Genomic DNA, 20304 nt, shown 5'->3' with positions numbered 1-20304 from the left:
GCAAAGGAACACAGAGGCGTGAAAGATAAGTTGCAGGACGTCAATGGGGGCGCAATCCTATTGGCTAGAGCATGCAACTTCAAAGAAGAAAGAAATAGTGGCTCTGGGAAGGACGGAGGAACAGAACAATAGGTTACAGTCAAGAAGGGTAATAAGTTATAGAATAATGCACTTTAAAGAAATTCTATGAATTAAAGTGCCCTTTATTTAGATGAACATTATTAATGTTGTTTAGCAACACCTAGCTGAAGTAGACAATAACTTCAAAAGTTTTTAAAGGCATAAAATATTTTTTTACCATATGTTCACACACAATTATTTGAAACGTTATCACTGCTTTTGTGTTTATTAGGCACGCCAACAGCAGTCTATATGGAAGTTTGCTGTTTGCACCCGCATCTTTACATCCACGCAAGAGTTGGATGCCTCATATACGCTACACACTTCAGTTGCATTTGTAACTGTATGGGGATCTGTTTCATTTGTTAATATACTCAGTAATGTTAGTTATTCCACAGGGAAACTGGTGTGAAGCAAACATATAGTGTTTCAACAAAACGGAGAGACACACTACATACGCAAACCACAAAAACACAAATCCAGCAGGGGGCGTCTGAAGCTCTCCCAATGTTCTATGTGCGTGACGTGTTTCCGCGTTTCTCTCCGTCTGTCTTTGCACTTTAGCTATTGGTTGCTTCCCTGGAGCAAAGAAACAATGTAACAAGAGGACCGCCCCCGGATAGAGTGACAGCCCGGCACAGTGACACCCACTGCCAGTGCCTGGAACACCCACCACACACTCCCTGCATCCACACTTACAGCCAAGATGCCCAAAAAGAAGCCCATGCCCATCCAGCTGATCCCCACCCCTGATGGGACCGCTGTGAACGGGACCCCTACTGCAGAGTAAGTAGTCAGGGAGGTCTAATTGGACTGATGAGGTTCATGGGTGCATAAGGGATGGGGGTGTCGCCTGGTCCAAATATAGACATTTCTAAGTGGATCATGGTGCACCCAGCAGTGTCACATTATATTTGTAGTGCTGTGTTTGAGCATCGGTGCGATTGTATTGGGATCAGTGACTTAATGTCCTGTTGCATTTCCTGTCATTTCAGAAGTCTTGAAAAACACTTTATGCTAAAGAATATTTTGGGGGATTTGGTTGTGAGTCGTGATTATAATTTATGGTGTAGAGCTTTGGCTTGGTGTAAAAGTGCTTTTAGGGCAGATAAGTGTCATTGTCACTTTGCAATATTACTGTCCTGCAGATTCTGTAAGTGACTACTGCAGGGCATTGATAGATCTAAAGAGCAGCCTACCTCGTGCATTATTGCTATTCGCTCATTGCTGTTTCTTAGGTTCACATGTCAAAAATAATTTGTATCCATCTTAAAATATTACATCCTGTTTTTTATTTATTTAACATTTTTAAATTTTCATTTGCCAGCCTTATCCTAGACCCCATTTTTCCCATTTCTGATATAACATCATATGCATCACATTTGTATAGCAATATTTTGTATCTGTGACCTCTAGGTGACAATTAATGTGCATCTATGAAGGGGTATGTTTGAATACATTTAGGATTGGACCAACTGAGATATTTTTGGCAGTAGTATCCCTCTGGCAAAAGATAATTTAACAGCCTTGTGGCTGCCTTGCAGTACTGTATATAACGGGTGTTTTATTTTCTCTGGGTGTGTCTGATGTTCAAGGTGTGGAATGAGCAAGCTAAGGGACACGATAGGAATGTGGAGGGTGAACTCTCTCCTCCCTCTTGGTATTCACAGCTACAGGTTGAGAATTGTTTGAACATGTATAGATGGACCTTTTCTATGAAAGATAGCTGGCCAGAGAGCATAATTTAATTCTGTTTAACTAGTTAATATATATATATATATATATATATATATATATATATATATATATATATATATATATATATATACATATATACAGGTGGCCCTCGTTTTACAACGGTTCAGTTTACACCGTTTCAGAATAACAACCTTTTTTTCCAGTCATGAAAAGCATTGAGAAGCAGTGCATTTATTATAATAGCCAGTAGGTGGAGCTGTCCGCTTGTGTTGCAGCAAAGTCAAGCAAGCTGAAATGAATCGGTTTAACCAGACCTGAGCTATCAAGCAGATTTCAAAGGAACAAGACCTTGCTGTCTATAAATCAGTCCAGATTGGAATGCATAGAAAGAACTGTTTGCAGTAAAATGCAAGTGAAGTCTGTGTTGTGTGATTATTTTATTAGGCTTATAATGCTGTTTAGCAAATGTTCTTATTCATTTAACTTAGTTTAATTATATATTCTGTGTTGTGTGATTATTTTATTAGGTTTATAATGCTGTTTAGCATTTAAAGTCTTCATTTTAAAGCTTTAAAAATAATGTATTGGGTGTTACTTATGACAATTTTGAGAGGGGCCTGGAACCTATCTCCCTCACTTCCCATTGACTTACATTATAAACTGGGTTTCAATTTACAACGGTTTCGATTTACAACCATTCCTTCTGGAACCTAACCCCGGTGTAGGGCTACCTGTGTGTGTGTGGGTATATATATATATATATATATATATATATATATATATATATATATATATATATATATATATATATTGACAAACTTGGTTAGATTCACCTATGTAAATTGTTATATGAAGAAAATAACATAGAGGTCGTTGAAATACCAAAAGACTTTGACCAGCTTTCAGCTTGCATTGACATCATCAAAGAAATTGATTGACAAAATGTGGTCTGTCGGATTTCTGATTAAGAGTGGCGACTAAGGAGAAAATATACTCCTATTGATCATAAACTTATCTTTAATAGCATTAAAATGTTTATGCATAGTATGGTCTGGAATAAAGACTCAAAATAGTTTATCATATCATCTGATATTGTGACTTGACAGCTCTGGTGTAAGGCAGTGAATGCAGACATTCCAGCCAAAATTGGAATCTTCATGGATGCATTCCAGTTTTGAAAATAATCATTTTTGTAATATACATGCATTAGCAAAAATGCTTCTAATAAAAGCTATAGCTGTTTCAAATGTGTATTTAAGTATGCACTGTGCACCAGCATTTTAAACACAACACTTGCTCAAAGAGCTTAAAGGGACAGTATACTGTAAAATTGTTTTTCCCTTTAATGTATTTCCAATTACTCTTTTTTTTTTTTTTACCAGTTACAGAGTATAACATTTATGAGAATGAGCTTTTTAAGGTTTATTTGTGTATATGAATTAGCTGATTTTGTGTTTTGAAGCCACAACCTAATAAAATAGGTTGAGCTTGTAGGTATGATCAGATCTCATTACTTTATCACATTATGTACATATACATGCTTCTTTATCTTATATCTGTCCGTAAACCAATCACCAATACCCTACTTGGAGAGAACAATGGAAAATTAACATTTTATTACTTATCTCTTCTATATCTCACTGACAGTGTAATTTCTTCTGCTGGCTGTGTTTACACAGCTTATTAATAGCTTGGCCCTAAGGCCAAAAACTTTCAGAATAGGTGGGGATACCACAGGCTAATTCAACCATTTCAAATGCCAATATAATGGTAAAGGAAATACTTGTAAACAATTTACTACAATCCAACAGGTAAAGTGGATAATTGGGAACAAATTTAAGGGGATATTTTTTTTGAGTAAACTGTCTCTTTAAGGTACTTGTACCATCTGGTAATGACTCAATTTGTTAATGCTGACATGATACAAGCCTCACTGGCGCTCTGAACAGCTGCAGTATTTAAAATGCTGGTTTACTGAGAATATCTAGCTATGCTTCACGTGCAGAGAAAAATGTTAACACTAAAACAGTGATAACTTTTACTAGAAGCATTTTTGCTAATGCATGTATATTGCACATATTTTTTTATTTAAAAATTTGATTAATCTACATTTTGACCAGAATGTCCCTTTAAGGTGCTTGTGTTTGTTGTTTTGGGCACAACGTATCTTTGTTATATAATCTTTCACCCAGTCTCTCAATGCTGTCAAGATCAGGCGAAAGAGCTTATCACTGGCAGTAACAGAGTTAAGTCTATGTAAACACACAGCTGCAAACTCCAGGAGTATGTTGTAAACACATCTAAAATGTTCTTTTGTGTTGTGTCTGCTGCCCAGCCCAGTTAATGCACCCTGCGGGCACACTATACTGACGCTGCAAACGTTCTGAGGAAATCCTCCTAAAGAACTGCCTTTGTATTCTTCTACATGCTTAGTTACCCTAATCACTCATTGTTTTTGATGGATTATAATGTGATATTGATAAAGCACACCTACAACTTTTACGTGACCTGAGCCAAGATTGTAGATGTCTTATTAAAGGGGAATTATACGCCAGAATGTTTATTGTTTAAAAAGATAGATAATCCCTTTATTATCCATTCCCCAGTTTTGCATAACTAACACGGTTATATTAATATACTTTTTTACCTCTGTGATTACCTTGTATCTAAGCCTCTGCAGACTGCCCCCTTATTTCAGTTCTTTTGACAGATTTGCATTTTAGCCAATCAGTGCTGACTCATAAATAACTTCACAGTGAATGAAGCACAGTGTTATCTATATGGCACACATGAGCTAGCACTGCTTGGCTGTGAAAAACTGTTAAATGTTCTGAGATAAGAGGCAGCCTTCAAGGGCTTGGAAATAAGCATATAAGCCTACCTAGGTTTAGCTTTCAACAAAAAATACCAAGAGAACAAAGCACATTTGATTATAAAAGTAAATTGGAAAGTTATTTAAAGTGAAGGTTAAGTTCGAGGCTTCTTCTTTCATTATTAGAGTTGTATGCATATAAAAGATAGTCACTTTTTTTTTTTGTAATTACATGTTATTTTTATTTTTTTCTACTTTGCTTTTTCCTTACCGTTCACTTCTAATCTCCTCCCATTAGTTATTTCCTGGTTTTTGATCCAGTGACGTATAGAGCGGTCCCACCCGCTCTATACGTGTCCAGTAGGCTCGTGCATGGAGAATACAAAAAACTGCGCATGCGCATCTTTCTCCGACTCTCATCAATGCGCATGCGGTAATCACGTCCATTGCCCATTTCAGCGCATGCGTCATTGGTCTCTGCGACATAGTATTGAATGAATAACAATATCCATTCAATACTATAGTTGAACAGACAGAGAGTAGCTGTGTTTTTTAGCAAACCTTCTATAATGTTGCAGCTTGTCGTTGAACTGCTGTTAGCTAACGCTGCAGAAATAATATTTGTAATGAGCATGCGGGAAACGGCGCTGCGCTCTCTAGTACAATGTGAACAGAAACTACTGACGCATGCGCATATTCTCACAGTAACTGCTGACGTCAATTGACGGCCGCCTAACAGCTAAATAGTCAATTGGCTCTAGAAACAACGTGATCATCGTTTACAAAAAAAACAAAAAAACAGGGTTGATTTACAGATAGCGAACTTGAAAAGAAAGAAGGGATATATCTAAGGAACAAAGTACAAGTATAACTATTGATGAATGAAACTGACATTTATTTTTAGTGATACATACAATATCTCATTAGAAACAATCGAAGCTAACCTTCACTTTAAAATTGCATGCCCCTTCTAAATCATGAAAGTTTAATTTTGACTAGACTGTCCCTTTTAATATCATCAGTTTGATTCAGATTTAGGAACATTCAGTGAATTTAGTCCACTAAGTTTTTAAAGGGTTCTGCCAGCCAAATATACAGTTCATGCAGTTTCACAGGCTTGTCTTTCTTACTCACCATGCAAGAACATAATCTGCATTTTGTTTATTGCAAAAGGACTGCATAGCAAATACATGTTTTAAAAGCATTTCAACTGGCATTTTGTCAGCAAAATTTGCATTGCTTTTCAGTCCCTAAATATACACATTGCCTTACTGATAAAAGATGGGTAGCCATTTCCTCAGTTTTATAATTGGCTTCTAAATTTCAAATAAATGAGACTTTCTGCACTTGATTAAACAGCAAGTTTTAGTCTCTTAAAGTACCATAAAACATGTTGAGATCTGTGCATATCCTAAGAGGGCTAATTAAATAAAAAATATTTTGCATAAAAAAAGTTTAAAAATTGCTGGCAAGTATTTTAAAATAATTTTCAAAAATAAACAAAATTAGTTACATAGCCATGCGGTCTGGAGTAGTCTGATTCACCCCTTTATCAGTGTTTCGCATCAGAAACACAGGCATTGTATTTAAAGGACCAGTAAACACAGCAGATTTGCATAATCAACAAATGCAAGATAATAAGACAATACATTAGCATTTACTCTGAATTTCAAATGAGTAGTAGATTATTTTTTAACACATTTCAAAGTTATGTATATTTCCACTCCCCCTGTACCATGTGATAGCAATCAGCCAATCACAAATGCATATACGTATAGTCTGAGTTCTTGTACATGCTCAGTAGGAGATGGTGGCTCCAAAAAAGTGTAAATATAAAAGACTGTGCACATTTTTTTTAATGGAAGTAAATTGGAAAGTTGTTTAAAATTACATGCTGTATCTGAATCATGAAAATGTAATAAAACCTGAGTGTCCCTTTAACTGAGTTCACAGCAGCTTATTTGCTTCTAGGTATACTCCATTAGATAATAATTGTGCACTTCTGCATTCTACCAAAGCAATGGTAGATATAGATACAGCCATAGTTAGAAGGAATTGTGTGGGGGGAGTTAGCGCTGTACATTTCGGAACCTTAAAAGAAATGGTTAATGGTGAGACACTGCAGTATAAATTTGCAGGTAAAGTAATTAAAGTACATATATTTATATTTTGTGTATATATCCCAACTTGTTTTATATCCCTATAAAAACCCTATTCATTGAAAACTGTTCAAGTGGTTATTAAACTGACTTTTTTATAGGCATCAGAAATTAATAAATGTATTGTAAAATATGTGCATACATAATGTTTTATAAGCATCTAGATCTTTTTTTATAGGCACAATTTGCATTGTTTTACAGTCCATGGGGACAGCCCTTCAAAAGCCTAGTCTTGAGTGTTTTATTGTCACCTCCATTACTGTGGCCAATTAGGGACTGATATAAATGATCTCCTGTACATATCAGCCAATCACTGTGCAGCATGTAGAATGGTCAGGGTTCAGCATTTCATAGAATGCACTTCAGTTTCCCTATGGGGAGTGGAAAAAACCCACACTTTTCAGACTTAAATTACAGGGAAAATTGACAAAATGAACAATGTAAGGGCATTACAAAGTTTTTTTTTTTTTTAACTTTACATAATTAAACAATTTATCGGCAACAAAATGTTAAGTTTAATGATTTTTTTATTAACAAGAGGAGAATGTATTGCCCTCATATGGAATTAGAAAACACCTTCTGCTTCTCTGTACAGCCACCATGATGTGTAATCGGATATGTGAGTTGTAGTTGTTCCTCTAGTCCATAACACCTGAGCCAGACTCAGTTTGTTTTTTTTAATCACCCCAGGGTACCAAAACAGCCATCAGGGCTGGCGTTTAGACGTCATCTAACATCTAATTAACAAAGCTGAAATTACTATTATAAAGACAACTCTCTTAGGTGTATGTTGTGCCAAACACCACTCTTTCCTTCCCGTTTTTCTGACCGTTCTCTCAGAACTGTGTGTATTTTATTTTAATACATCTGGTGACTCTTTGTTTTTTTATGGTATGAACAGAGATTTTAAATCAAGGTTATGAGTAAGTACTTTGTATAGCAGACAGTAGAAATGACTAGTTTATTTATCCATGAAAGCAGCCCTGTTCCTCTAAAGGGGATGAGGGTGAATTGAGGGACTGTGGAATAATGTTTTCTTGTTGCTTAGAAACAGAGATGTTTCCCCAGAGCTTAGAACATATCAATACTACCCTTTAATAATCTCTCCACCCCTTGAGTAGATTAACGGTGCAACATTGTCTTCAAACAGGAATAAAGATCAAAAACATTTCCCTGTTTTTTTATTTGATAATTAAAATTAAGGAAAATCTATCTATCTATCTACATATGATTATGCAGTCACACACACACACACCATATTCCCACATATATGGTGTTCTCTTATCCTGTGAAGGAGTTAAATGACTGAAACAAGTGTATGTGGGAGGGAAGCTGGCTCAGCCTACGCTCTACCTGTTCTGTGTATGAATGACTGGCTTGGCAGAAGCCTAGGTTTAGGGAAGGTTTGCCCACGCTGTAGCTGCTTTGCATACAAATAAAACGTTCCACAGGCCAGTTTGTGAGTGATAGAAATGGAGGCTAACACACTTACTGGAACATCATATTCCGCTAGAGCCTTTTATAAAGTCCTTGCTCTGGATGTTCCTGTAATACTGGCGTTCTGGCACCCTGTATGAGATTGTCCCATCTCTGGCACCCATGTGTCACATTGTGCCTTTTCTGGCAACACGTCACTTTGCTCCTTCTTTGGCACCACAATATATTTTCTTTCCTTCTTGACACCCCTGTGTCACATTGTCCTTTCTGTGGCACCACATGTCACTTTACCTCCTTTTTCTGGTAACACGTCACTTTGCTCCTTCTTTGGCACCACAATATACTTTCTTTCCTTTTTGGACACCTCATATCAATTTGTCCTTTCTCTGGCACGCATGTCACTTTACCCCATTTTTTGCACCCCTGCGTCACGTTGTCTCCTCTGTCAGCCCCGTGTCACATTGTCCTTTTTCTAGCACCACATATCACTTTACCCCATTTTGTTTGCACCCTTGTGTCACATTGTCCCTTCTCTGTCACCCCTGTGTCACATATCACTTTACCCCATTTTTTGCACCCCTGTGTCACTTTCTTGCAGGATCCTCTATATTCCCCAGGGAGCCACCAATAGTACCTCCACATTGAGCTCCTTGCATTTCTGTCCTTTGGGTCTCCTGGTATTACACCCATTATCCCTCCCCTATTAGAGACCCTTGTGTCATCTATGTCAGCTTATTTCCTCCCTCCAGGACCTCTGAGCAGAGGTCTATAGGTCAAAGCAGGTGTAGTAGATAATGAGACATAGCTTAGATCCCTGTGTGTCTAAACAAAGAGTATTTATCTGTTATTCAAAGCAGCATGAATGCCCTCTGAGCTACAAGTGTACACGTAGCATGTCAAAACATTGAGAACAGCAAGTGATTGTAAATGTTAAGCAATATTATGATGGGTTGCGTTGCAATGAATGGGTTAATTTATGAAGATATTCTACAGATCACTATGGCACCTGTTTATTCAGGAAATGCTCTACATATCTCTTAGGCAGTACTAATCCCTCAGATGTTCTTGTCAGATTGGAGCACAGAGGAATCACAGCTAGCATTGGTTATATATCAGAATAACACACTGCAGCAAAACACAGAAGGGTTGTATGGTACAGAGTAATCCCTAAAATTCACAACTTTTGGTTTAAAGGTACAGTAAAGTCAAAATAAATTTACACAAAATTTCCTATTTATCAAATTTGCTTTGATCCATTGATATTCTGTGTTGAGATACCCAAGTAGAAATCTGGATCACTACATGACAGGAAATAGTGCTGTTATCTGGTGCTCTTGCAAATGGATAACATTCTTGCAAAACTGCTGTCATATAGTGCTCCAGACATGGAGATTTGTCTTTGCTTTTCAACAAAAAGATACAAAGAGAACGAAGAACATTTGATAATAGAAGTAAATTAGAAAGTTTTTTTAAAATTGCATGCTCTATCTGAATCATGAAAGAGAAAAAATTGGGGGTTCATATCTCTTTAAATTGACTGGATAGAGCATGAAATTTTAAATAACTTTTGGCTAGATTATGAGTTTTGCGTTATGAGGGGTGCGGTGCTAACTTGCACGTTATTGTCACCGCTCACTTACCTACAGCGCTGGTATTACAGGTTTTCATAAACCCGGCGTTAACAGGCAAGGAGTGAGCGTAAATCAAAATTGTGCTCCATACCGCACTCCAATACCAGCGCTGCTTAAGTCAGCGGTGAGCTGGTTTTACGTGCTCGTGCATAATTTCCCCATAGACATCAATGGGGAGAGCCGGCTGAAAAAAAAGCTTAACACCTGCAATAAAGCAGCGTAAAGCTCCGTAACGCAGCCCCATTGATTCCTATGGGAAAACAAAATGTATGTTTACACCTAACACCCTAACATGAACCCCGAGTCTAAACACCCCTAATCTTACACTTATTAACCCCTAATCTGCCGCCCCGACATCGCCGACACCTACATTATACTTATTAACCCCTAATCTGCCGCTCCGGACATCGCCACCACTATAATAAACATATTAACCCCTAAACCGCCGCACTCCCGCCTCGCAAACACTAGTTAAATATTATTAACCCCTAATCGGCCATCCCTAACATCGCCGCCACCTACCTACATTTATTAACCCCTAATCTGCTGCTCCCAACGTCACCGCCACTATATTAAATTTATTAACCCCTAAACCTAAGTCTAACCCTCACCCTAACACCCCCTAACTTAAATAAAATTAAAATAAATCTAAATAAAACATACTATTAATAACTAAATAATTCCTATTTAAAACTAAATACAGGTGGCCCTCGTTTTACAACGGTTCAATTTACACCATTTCATAATAACAACCTTTTTTTCTAGTCATGTGACTGCTATTGAAAAGCATTGAGAAGCAGTGCATTTATTAAAATAGCCAGTAGGTGGAGATGTCCGCTTGTGTTGCAGCAAACCCAAGCAAGCTGAAATTAATCAGTTTAACCAGTTCTGAGCTATTGAGCAGATTTCAAAGGAACAAGATCTTCCTGTCTATAAATCAGTCCAGATTGGAATGCATAGAAAGAACTGTTTGCAGAAAAATGCAAGTTAAGTCTGTGTTGTGTGATTATTTTATTAGGTTTATAATGCTGTTTAGCAAATGTTTTTGTTCATTTAACTTAATTTAATTATATATTCTGTGTTGTGTGATTAATTTATTAGGTTTATAATGCAGTTCAGCATTTAAAGTCTTCATTTCAAAGCTTTAAAAATAATGTATTAGATGTTACTTATGTGAATTTGGAGAGGGGCCTGGAACCTATCTCCCTCACATCCCATTGACTTACATTATAAACTGGGTTTCAATTTACAACGGTTTCAATTTACAACCATTCCTTCTGGAACCTAACCCCGGCGTAAACTGAGGGCTACCTGTACTTACCTATAAAATAAACCCTAAGATAGCTACAATATAACTAATAGTTACATTGTAGCTAGCTTAGGGTTTATTTTTATTTTACAGGGAAGTTTGTATTTATTTTAACTAGGTAGAATAGTTATTAAATAGTTATTAAATACAATTAAAATAAATACAAATTTACCTGTAAAATAAAACCTAACCTAACCTTTTTGGGGGGCTTTTTTATTTTGATAGGGCTATTAGATTAGGTGTAATTAGTTTAAATATCTGATAATTTCTTTTTTTGTTTGTTGTTTTTTTGTAATTTAGGTAATTGTATTTAATTTAGGTAATTTATTTAATTGTAGTGTAAGGTTAGGTGTTAGTGTAACTCAGGTTAGGTTTTATTTTACAGGTAAATTTGTATTTATTTTAGCTAGGTAGTTAGTAAATAGTTAATAACTATTTAGTAACTATTCTACCTAGTTAAAATAAATACAAACTTGCCTGTAAAATAAAAATAAACCCTAAGCTAGCTACAATGTAACTATAGTTATAATGTAGTTAGCTTAGGGTTTATTTTACAGGTAAGTATTTAGTTTTAGAGGAATAATTTAGGTAATGATAGTAATTTTTATTTAGATTTATTTTAATTATATTTAAGTTAGGGGGTGTTGGGGTTAGACTTAGGTTTAGGGGTTAATACATTTAGTATAGTGGCGGCGACGTTGGGGGTGGCATATTAGGGGTTAATAAATGTAGGTAGGCGGCAGCGATGTTAGGGGCGGCAGATTAGGGGTTAATAATATTTAAGTAGTGTTTGCGAGGCGGGAGTGCGGAGGTTTAGGGGTTAATATGTTTATTATAGTGGCGGCGATGTCCGGAGCGGCAGATTAGGGGTTAATAATTTTATTTTAGTGTTTGCGATGCAGGAGGGCCTCAGTTTAGGGGTTAATAGGTAGTTTATGGACGTTAGTGTACTTTTTAACACTTTAGTTTTGAGTTTTATGCTACAGCTTTGTAACGTAAAACTCATAACTACTGACTTTAGATTGCGTTACAAATCTTGCGGGATAGGCTGTACCGCTCACTTTTTGGCCTCCCAGAAAAAGCTTGTAATATCGGCGCTATGGAAGTCCCATTGAAAAAAAGACTTTACGCAAATTGCGTACGTTAATTTGCGGTATGGCCAAAAAAGTGTACGGTGCCCCTAAACCTGCAAGGCTCGTAATACAAGCGGGAGTGAAGAAGCAGCGTTATGAGCCTTAATGCTGCTTTTTTACTCATACCGCAAAACTCGTAATCTAGCCGTTTACTATTTACTTTTATCAATTTTGCTTAGTTTTCTTGGTTTCCCTTGTTAAAAGGTATTCCTAGGTAAACTTAGGAGCGTGTTTGCAACATTGTTTTATACATACTTACATACACTACTGCCATAGACTGCTGTAGACACATGCATGCTCCTATCAACCAACCTAGGTTTAGTCTTCAATGAAGAATACCAAGGGGACAAAGCAAACTTGATAATAGAAGTAAATTTGAAGTTATTTATAATTGGTTGTTCTACCTGAATGATGAAAGTTTAAAGGGACAGTCTAGTCAAAAATAAACCTTCATGATTCAGATAGGGAATGTAATTTTAAACAACTTTCCAATTTACTTTTATCATTAATTTTGCTTTGTTCTCTTGGTATTCTTAGTTGAAAACAAACCTAGCAAGCTCATATGCTAATTCATTAGCCCTTGAAGGCCGCCTCTTATCTGAATGCATTTTTATATTTTTTCACAAATGTATGTTCACATGTGCCATATAGATAACATTGTGCTCACGACCCATGGAGTTACCTAGGAGTCAGCAGTGATTGGCTTAAATGCAAGTCTGTCAAAAGTATTTAAATAAGGGGGCAGTCTGCAGAGGCTTAGATACAAGGTAATTACAGTGGTAAAAAGTGTATTAATATAACAGTATTGGTTATGCAAAACTGGGGAATGGGTAATAAAGAGATCATTATCTTTTTAAACAATAAAAATTCAGGTGTAGACTGTCCCTTTAATTGTATGTCCCTTTAAGTTTCAACTATAGATTGGGGTCATACAGGATGGGCACTGGAAGGCATATGAGATCATTCACTGTGGTCATTGTTTCTGGGTAAGCTCTTCTCTTGTATATTGATAACCATGTCAAGGTTGTTTTTATACAAATATATGTACAATAATCTCAAATTGTAGGACTGTATGTATGTATTGGGTACTTGTAAAGCTCAGCTAATCACCCGTAAGGGTTTCAAGGCGCTGCTCATTTTATCAACCTCGGAAGGATGAAAGGCTGAGTGGACCTTGCCGGGGATCGAACCTGCAACCCTTGGGTTACTACAGAGCTCAGCCACAGTGCCTTAGCATGCTGAGCTATCTGCCCAGCTCAGAAATTAAATTTAAGAGTTGTCACTCCTAGGTCAAGCCCTGTATTATCTATACTATAATTGCGTTTGTAAAGTCTGTTGGCAGCGCGAGGCTGCATCCAGGTGAATTACAAAAATGGCAGGATGGTGAAAGAATTCAAATCAAATCAGCCAATAGAATTTTAGTAGCTCCCATATTGGCTGATTTGAACAGCCAGGTTTTGAGTAGCTCTCATCCTATTGGCTGATTTGAATTTTGAAGAATCAAATCAGCCAATAGGAATTCAAGGGACGCCATCTTTAATCGCATACCTTGAATTCACTATCCAGTGTACGGCGGTGATCGTTCGAAGAGGATCCTCCACGCTCCATGGCTCCGCGGTCGCCGGTCTTCAGCTCTGCGGTCAATGGTCTTCAGCGCCGTTCCGTGCCGGATTGTTCCTGGAAGAAGAAAGAAGAGGTCGCCTCTTGGAAGAAGACTTCACTGCATGGGACAGGACCTTCTCCGCCGGACTTCAGGAACGGTGAGTACCAACCTGGGGGTTAGACTTAGGTTTTTTAAAAAATAAATAAATTGGGGGGTTTATTTAGATTAGGGTGGGCATTTTGTAAAAGAGCTAAATGCCCTTTTAAGGGCAATGCTAAACAAATGCCCTTTTCAGGTTTTTTTATTTTGGGGGGTTTTACTGTTAGGGGGGACTTTGTGTATTTTTAATGTAAAAGAGCTTTTTATCTTGGAACAATGCCCTGCAAAAAGCCATTTTAAGGGCTACTGGCAGTTTATTCTTAGAGTAGGTTTTTTTTAATTTTTATTATTACGGTATTATTTATTTTTCATATAGATTAGGTATAATTTTTTTAAATGTAATAATTTTGTTTTTTTAATGTTCTGTAATTTTAGATTAATTTAATTTGTTTTTTTAGATTAGGGATGGGCAGCAAAATAGCTGAATGCCCTTTTAAAGGGATATAATACTCATATGCTAAATCACTTGAAACTGATGCAGTATAACTGTAAAAAGCTGACAGGAAAATATCACCTGAGCATCTCTATGTAAAAAAGGAAGATATTTTACCTCACAATTTCCTCAGCTCAGCAGAGTAGGTTCTGTGTAAAAAGTTATACTCAGCTGCTCCCAGCTACAGGTAAAAAAATTAAAAAAAATTAAGAAATGAACAGCAGCCAATCAGCATCAGCAGTGCTGAGGTCATGAACTCTTACTGTGATCTCATGAGATTTGACTTAACTCTCATGAGATTTCATAGTAAGCTTCCTTTACCTGATTGGTGAAATAATATGAGAGTGCACGATGCTAGTCCCTTCAGATGTCCCAGGACAAACACACTAAAATGCTGCTTAGAAATCCTTTACAATGGGAGGTGGCTACTGAGGAACTTTTGAGGTAAAATATCTTTCTTTTTTACATAGAGATGTTCCAGTGATATTTTCTTATCAGCTTTTTACAGCTATGCTGCATCACTTTCAAGTGTTTAAACATTTGGGTATTATGGCCCTTTAAGGGCAATGCTCATACAAATGCCCTTTTCAGGGCAATGGATAGTTTAGGTTTTTTAGTGTTATGTTTATTTTGTTGTGGGTTTTACTGTTAGAGGGGACTTAGAAATTGTTGTAACTGCAAAAGAGATGTTTAACTTAGGGCAATGCCCTACAAAAAAACCTTTTTAAGGCCAATGGTAGTTCAGCATTAGATTAGGGGGTGTTTTTATTTTGGGGGGGGATCTTTTTAATTTTCATAGGGATTAGGTTTAATTTTTTATTTTTATTATTTTTTATTAACTACACATAGACTGCCCCCTGGGCAGGCTTACCAACTAGTATAATCATATTGTAAATTGTAATTTGGCACAGAAATCATTGCCAAATTGTTGGCACTGCCAGGGACATATATTTTGACAATTGATCATTTGTCACAAGCAGAACAAAATAGTCCAGGCACCAGAAAAAGTGTAAATTCCTAGGAAAGTGTGTCTGTTATGAAATCTATTGGGTTTACAAAAAAAGTCACTGTCTATTTGCTTGAGTACAGCTGCCTAATTGGAATAACTAAATTAGAATAAATTAATATTCTCATTTACTGTATTTTTCATGTGTTCTTGACACCTTTAGTTAAACATCCTCGTTTTATGTTGGGTAGGTTGAAAATAATAACCAATATTTATCCCTAAAGGCATATAAAACCCCAAAATTTCATTTTCTAATGTAGACAGAGTAACCAATTAAAAAAAAAAAAAAAGTTTCCAATTTACTTCTATTATCAAATTTGCTTTTCTCCCATAGTATTCTTCGTTGAAAAGATACATAGGTAGGCGTCTGGAGCACTACATGGCTAGAAATGGTGAAACAAGTAGGAGAAAAAGTGCAGCTCCGATTCAGGTGTAGATTTATTATAAATGATAAAGACGCAAATAAGAAAACACTCAGACTGATGGTACACTGATCAGCAAAATATCTGTCCCATAAACACGACTCTGCATTCAGAACAGTCTGGTTCCCTCCATACATCCAGCCACTAGGCTTTCGATGGAGATTCATAGTTCTTGGTAAATCAATGCTTCTATAGATGGTATAGACCTCAATGCGGATCAAGAGGAAATGTTTTCAATCCTTCAGTATTGTTCTTATACATCCACAATGTGCAAAATATATGGGTCATGGTGGCGAACATATTTTACAATAAAAAAAAAATCATAAATCCAAGTAAAATAAACATGTATTAACCCCTTAATAACCACAATGTACCCTGTATGTCACTGGTCGTTAAGGGTTTTTTCAGGACATAATAGCACAAATCTAGCAAGAAGACGCTATTAATACCCTCCCTTCAGCAGGCTTTGTGGAATAGAGCAGTCTCAACGCTGGTGGCGCTATAAAACAATCAAGTCCCGTACAGGGTACGTCGCTGGTCCTTAAGGGGTTAATAGTATTAAAAAAAAAAATAAAAAAAAAAATATATATATATACATATAATAAGAAATACAGCATAACCTATTACGGTAAACTGCATGCTATTAATAAAATTTGATTATGTGACATATTTAATAAACATTCTAAATGCAAGATAATAATAAAATGTCATAATTGGCTAATAGAGTTTTTCAAGCTTATCAAAAAAAACATACAAATAAATAAAATCATTAAAATAATTAAACCTTCTATACATACAGCTCAAACAGTACAGACTGTAAATAAGTACAAAGTTGCCATTGCAATAACCTACATTGAATACATCCATAAAATATGTTGTGTATCAATCATGATATAAATAATGAAAAAATAATAAATAGAAACAATTCCACTTCTAAATTCCTGTTTTAGTAATCTATTAGGCTATATATGGGATGGAACCAAATCTATAATACTAATTCAAAGACATTAAGCTATAACATCAGTGTTAATGATGATTGTAATTTGGAGATATAAACAATCTTCTAGATTTAATTATCCATGAGCAAGATACACCTATACAGTATAGTACACTAAAAAAAGTCTAGCTTTTATCCTCTAGGAGCCCAGAGTGAACACATTGTGAGTGACAACCTACGTAGAACATCTGAGAGTAAAGAAGGGAAGTGGATACATGCACTTAAAGATAATCTTTCTCTGGGTGAGAGGAACACTATAACTCATTATTAAAGGGACACTAAACACAAATATTTTATTTTGTGATTCAGATAGAGCATGGAATTTTAAGCAACTTTCTAATTTACTCCTATTATCATTTTTTTTGTTCTCTTGCTATCCTGTATAATAAAAGGCCAAGTGAGTTTGTCCGAAGCGGTCATGCGCAGTAGAGACTGCGCACGAGGACAAACACACCTCGCCTTCCAACTGTCGTGTGGTGGAGTGGGCGTGGCCGGCAGGTGCGCCGTGGGCAGGGCCGGGGCGTGACACGGGCGTGACGCGGGCGGGGCCGGGCGCCGAGAGACAGAGAGCTCTAAAGAAGGGATAGAGAGAGCAGAAGATGGTGGATTGAGAGAGCACAAGAGGGGGGATAGAGAGAGGGAGAGAGATACAACAAAAGAGAGAGGGGGAGAGAGACAACAAAAGAGAGAGGGGGAGAGAGACGGCAAAAGAGAGAGGGGGAGAGAGACAGCAAAAGAGAGAGGGGGAGAGGGACAGCAAAAGAGAGAGGGGGAGAGGGACAGCAAAAGAGAGAGGGGGAGAGAGACAGCAAAAACATAATTTATGCTTACCTGATAAATTTATTTCTCTTGTAGTGTGTTCAGTCCACGGGTCATCCATTACTTATGGGATATATTCTCCTCCCCAACAGGAAGTTGCAGGAGGATCACCCAAGCAGAGCTGCTATATAGCTCCTCCCCTCACATGTCATATCCAGTCATTCGACCGAAACAAGACGAGAAAGGAAAAACTATAGGGTGCAGTGGTGACTGAAGTTTTAATTAAAATTTAGAACTGCCTCAAAAAAGACAGGGCGGGCCGTGGACTGAACACACTACAAGAGAAATAAATGTATCAGGTAAGCATAAATTATGTTTTCTCTTGTTAAGTGTGTTCAGTCCACGGGTCATCCATTACTTATGGGATACCAATACCAAAGATAAAGTACACGGATGATGGGAGGGACAAGGCAGGAACATTAAACAGAAGGAACCACTGCCTGTAGAACCTTTCTCCCAAAACCAGCCTCCGAAGAAGCAAAAGTGTCAAATTTGTAAAATTTTGAAAAGGTATGAAGTGAAGACCAAGTTGCAGCCTTGCAAATCTGTTCAACCGAGGCCTCATTCTTAAAGGCCCAGGTGGAAGCCACAGCTCTAGTGGAATGAGCTGTAATTCTTTCAGGAGGCTGCTGTCCAGCAGTCTCATAGGCTAAACGTATTATGCTACGAAGCCAAAAAGAGAGAGAGGTGGCCGAAGCCTTTTGACCTCTCCTCTGACCAGAATAAACGACAAACAGAGAAGAAGTTTGCCGAAAATCTTTAGTTGCCTGTAAGTAGAACTTCAGGGCACGGACTACGTCCAAATTATGCAAAAGACGTTCCTTCTTTGAAGAAGGATTAGGAGACAATGAAGGAACAACAATCTCTTGATTGATATTCCTGTTAGAAACAACCTTAGGTAAAAACCCAGGTTTAGTACGCAGAACTACCTTGTCTGAATGAAAGATCAGATAAGGAGAATCGCAATGTAAGGCAGATAACTCAGAGACTCTTGGAGACGAGGAAATAGCCATCAAAAACAGAACTTTCCAAGATAAAAGCTTAATATCAATGGAATGAAGGGGTTCAAACGGAACACCCTGAAGAACTTTAAGAACCAAGTTTAAGCTCCACGGAGGAGCAACAGTTTTAAACACAGGCTTAATCCTAGCCAAAGCCTGACAAAAAGCCTGGATGTCTGGATTCTCTGCCAGACGTTTGTGTAAAAGAATAGACAGAGCAGAAATCTGTCCCTTTAACGAACTAGCGGATAAACCCTTTTCTAAACCTTCTTGTAGAAAAGCCAATATCCTAGGAATCCTAATCTTACTCCATGAGTAACTCTTGGATTCACACCAATATAAATATTTACGCCATATCTTATGGTAAATTTTTCTGGTAACAGGTTTCCGAGCCTGTTTTAACGTATCAATAACCGACTCTGAAAAACCACGCTTAGATAGAATCAAGCGTTCAATCTCCATGCAGTCAGCCTCAGAGAAATTAGGCTTGGATGGTTGAAAAGACCCTGAATTAGAAGGTCCTGCCTCAGAGGCAGAGACCATGGTGGACAGGACGACATGTCCACTAGGTCTGCATACCAGGTCCTGCGTGGCCACGCAGGCGCTATCAGAATCACCGATGCTCTCTCCTGTTTGATCCTGGCAATCAGTCGAGGTAGCAACGGAAATGGTGGAAACACATAAGCCATGTTGAAAACCCAAGGGGCTGCTAGTGCATCTACCAGCACCTCTCCCGGGTCCCTGGACCTGGATCCGTAACAAGGAAGCTTGGCGTTCTGGCGAGATGCCATGAGATCCAGCTCCGGTTAGCCCCAACGAAGAATCAGTTGAGCAAACACCTCCGGGTGAAGTTCCCACTCCCCCGGATGAAAGGTCTGGCGACTTAGAAAGTCCGCCTCCCAGTTCTCCACGCCTGGGATGTAGATCGCTGACAGGTGACAAGAGTGCGACTCTGCCCAGCGAATTATCTTCAAGACTTCCAACATCGCTAGGGAACTCCTGGTTCCCCCTTGATGATTGATGTAAGCCACAGTCGTGATGTTGTCCGACTGAAATCTGATGAACCTCAGTGTTGCTAACTGAGGCCAAGCTAGAAGAGCATTGAATATTGCTCTTAATTCCAGAATGTTTATTGGGAGGAGTTTCTCCTCCTGAGTCCACGATCCCTGAGCCTTCAGGGAGTTCCAGACTGCACCCCAGCCTAGTAGGCTGGCATCTGTTGTTACAATCGTCCAATCTGGTCTGCGGAAAGTCATTCCTTTGGACAGATGAACCCGCGACAACCACCAGAGAAGAGAATCTCTGGCCTCCTGGTCCAGATTTAGTAAAGGGGACAGATCTGAGTAATCCCCATTCCACTGACTTAGCATGCATAGTTGCAGCGGTCTGAGATGTAGGCGCGCAAATGGCACTATGTCCATTGCCGCGACCATTAAGCCGATTACTTCCATGCACTGAGCTACTGATGGGCTTGGAATGGAATGAAGGACACGGCAAGCATTTAGGATTTTTGATAACCTGGACTCCGTCAGGTAAATCTTCATCTCTACAGAATCTATAAGAGT

The 20304-nt window shown here is 37.9% G+C and overlaps 1 protein-coding gene across 1 annotated transcript in view; it reads left to right on the top strand.

The window, feature by feature from the left end:
* Positions 1-749: 749 nt before the first annotated feature.
* MAP2K1 (mitogen-activated protein kinase kinase 1) overlaps positions 750-20304 on the top strand; it is a 127090-nt gene continuing 107535 nt past the window's right edge. The window contains exon 1 of the mRNA XM_053718527.1: positions 750-906. Within this exon, the coding sequence (XP_053574502.1) occupies positions 827-906 (80 nt within the window). The 5' untranslated portion in view covers positions 750-826. The remainder of the gene's footprint in view (positions 907-20304) is intronic.

Source organism: Bombina bombina, chromosome 6 (genome assembly GCF_027579735.1).
Source record: "Bombina bombina isolate aBomBom1 chromosome 6, aBomBom1.pri, whole genome shotgun sequence".
In the NCBI taxonomy this organism is placed as follows: domain Eukaryota; kingdom Metazoa; phylum Chordata; class Amphibia; order Anura; family Bombinatoridae; genus Bombina; species Bombina bombina.
This window is presented reverse-complemented; position numbering and strand designations above follow the sequence as displayed.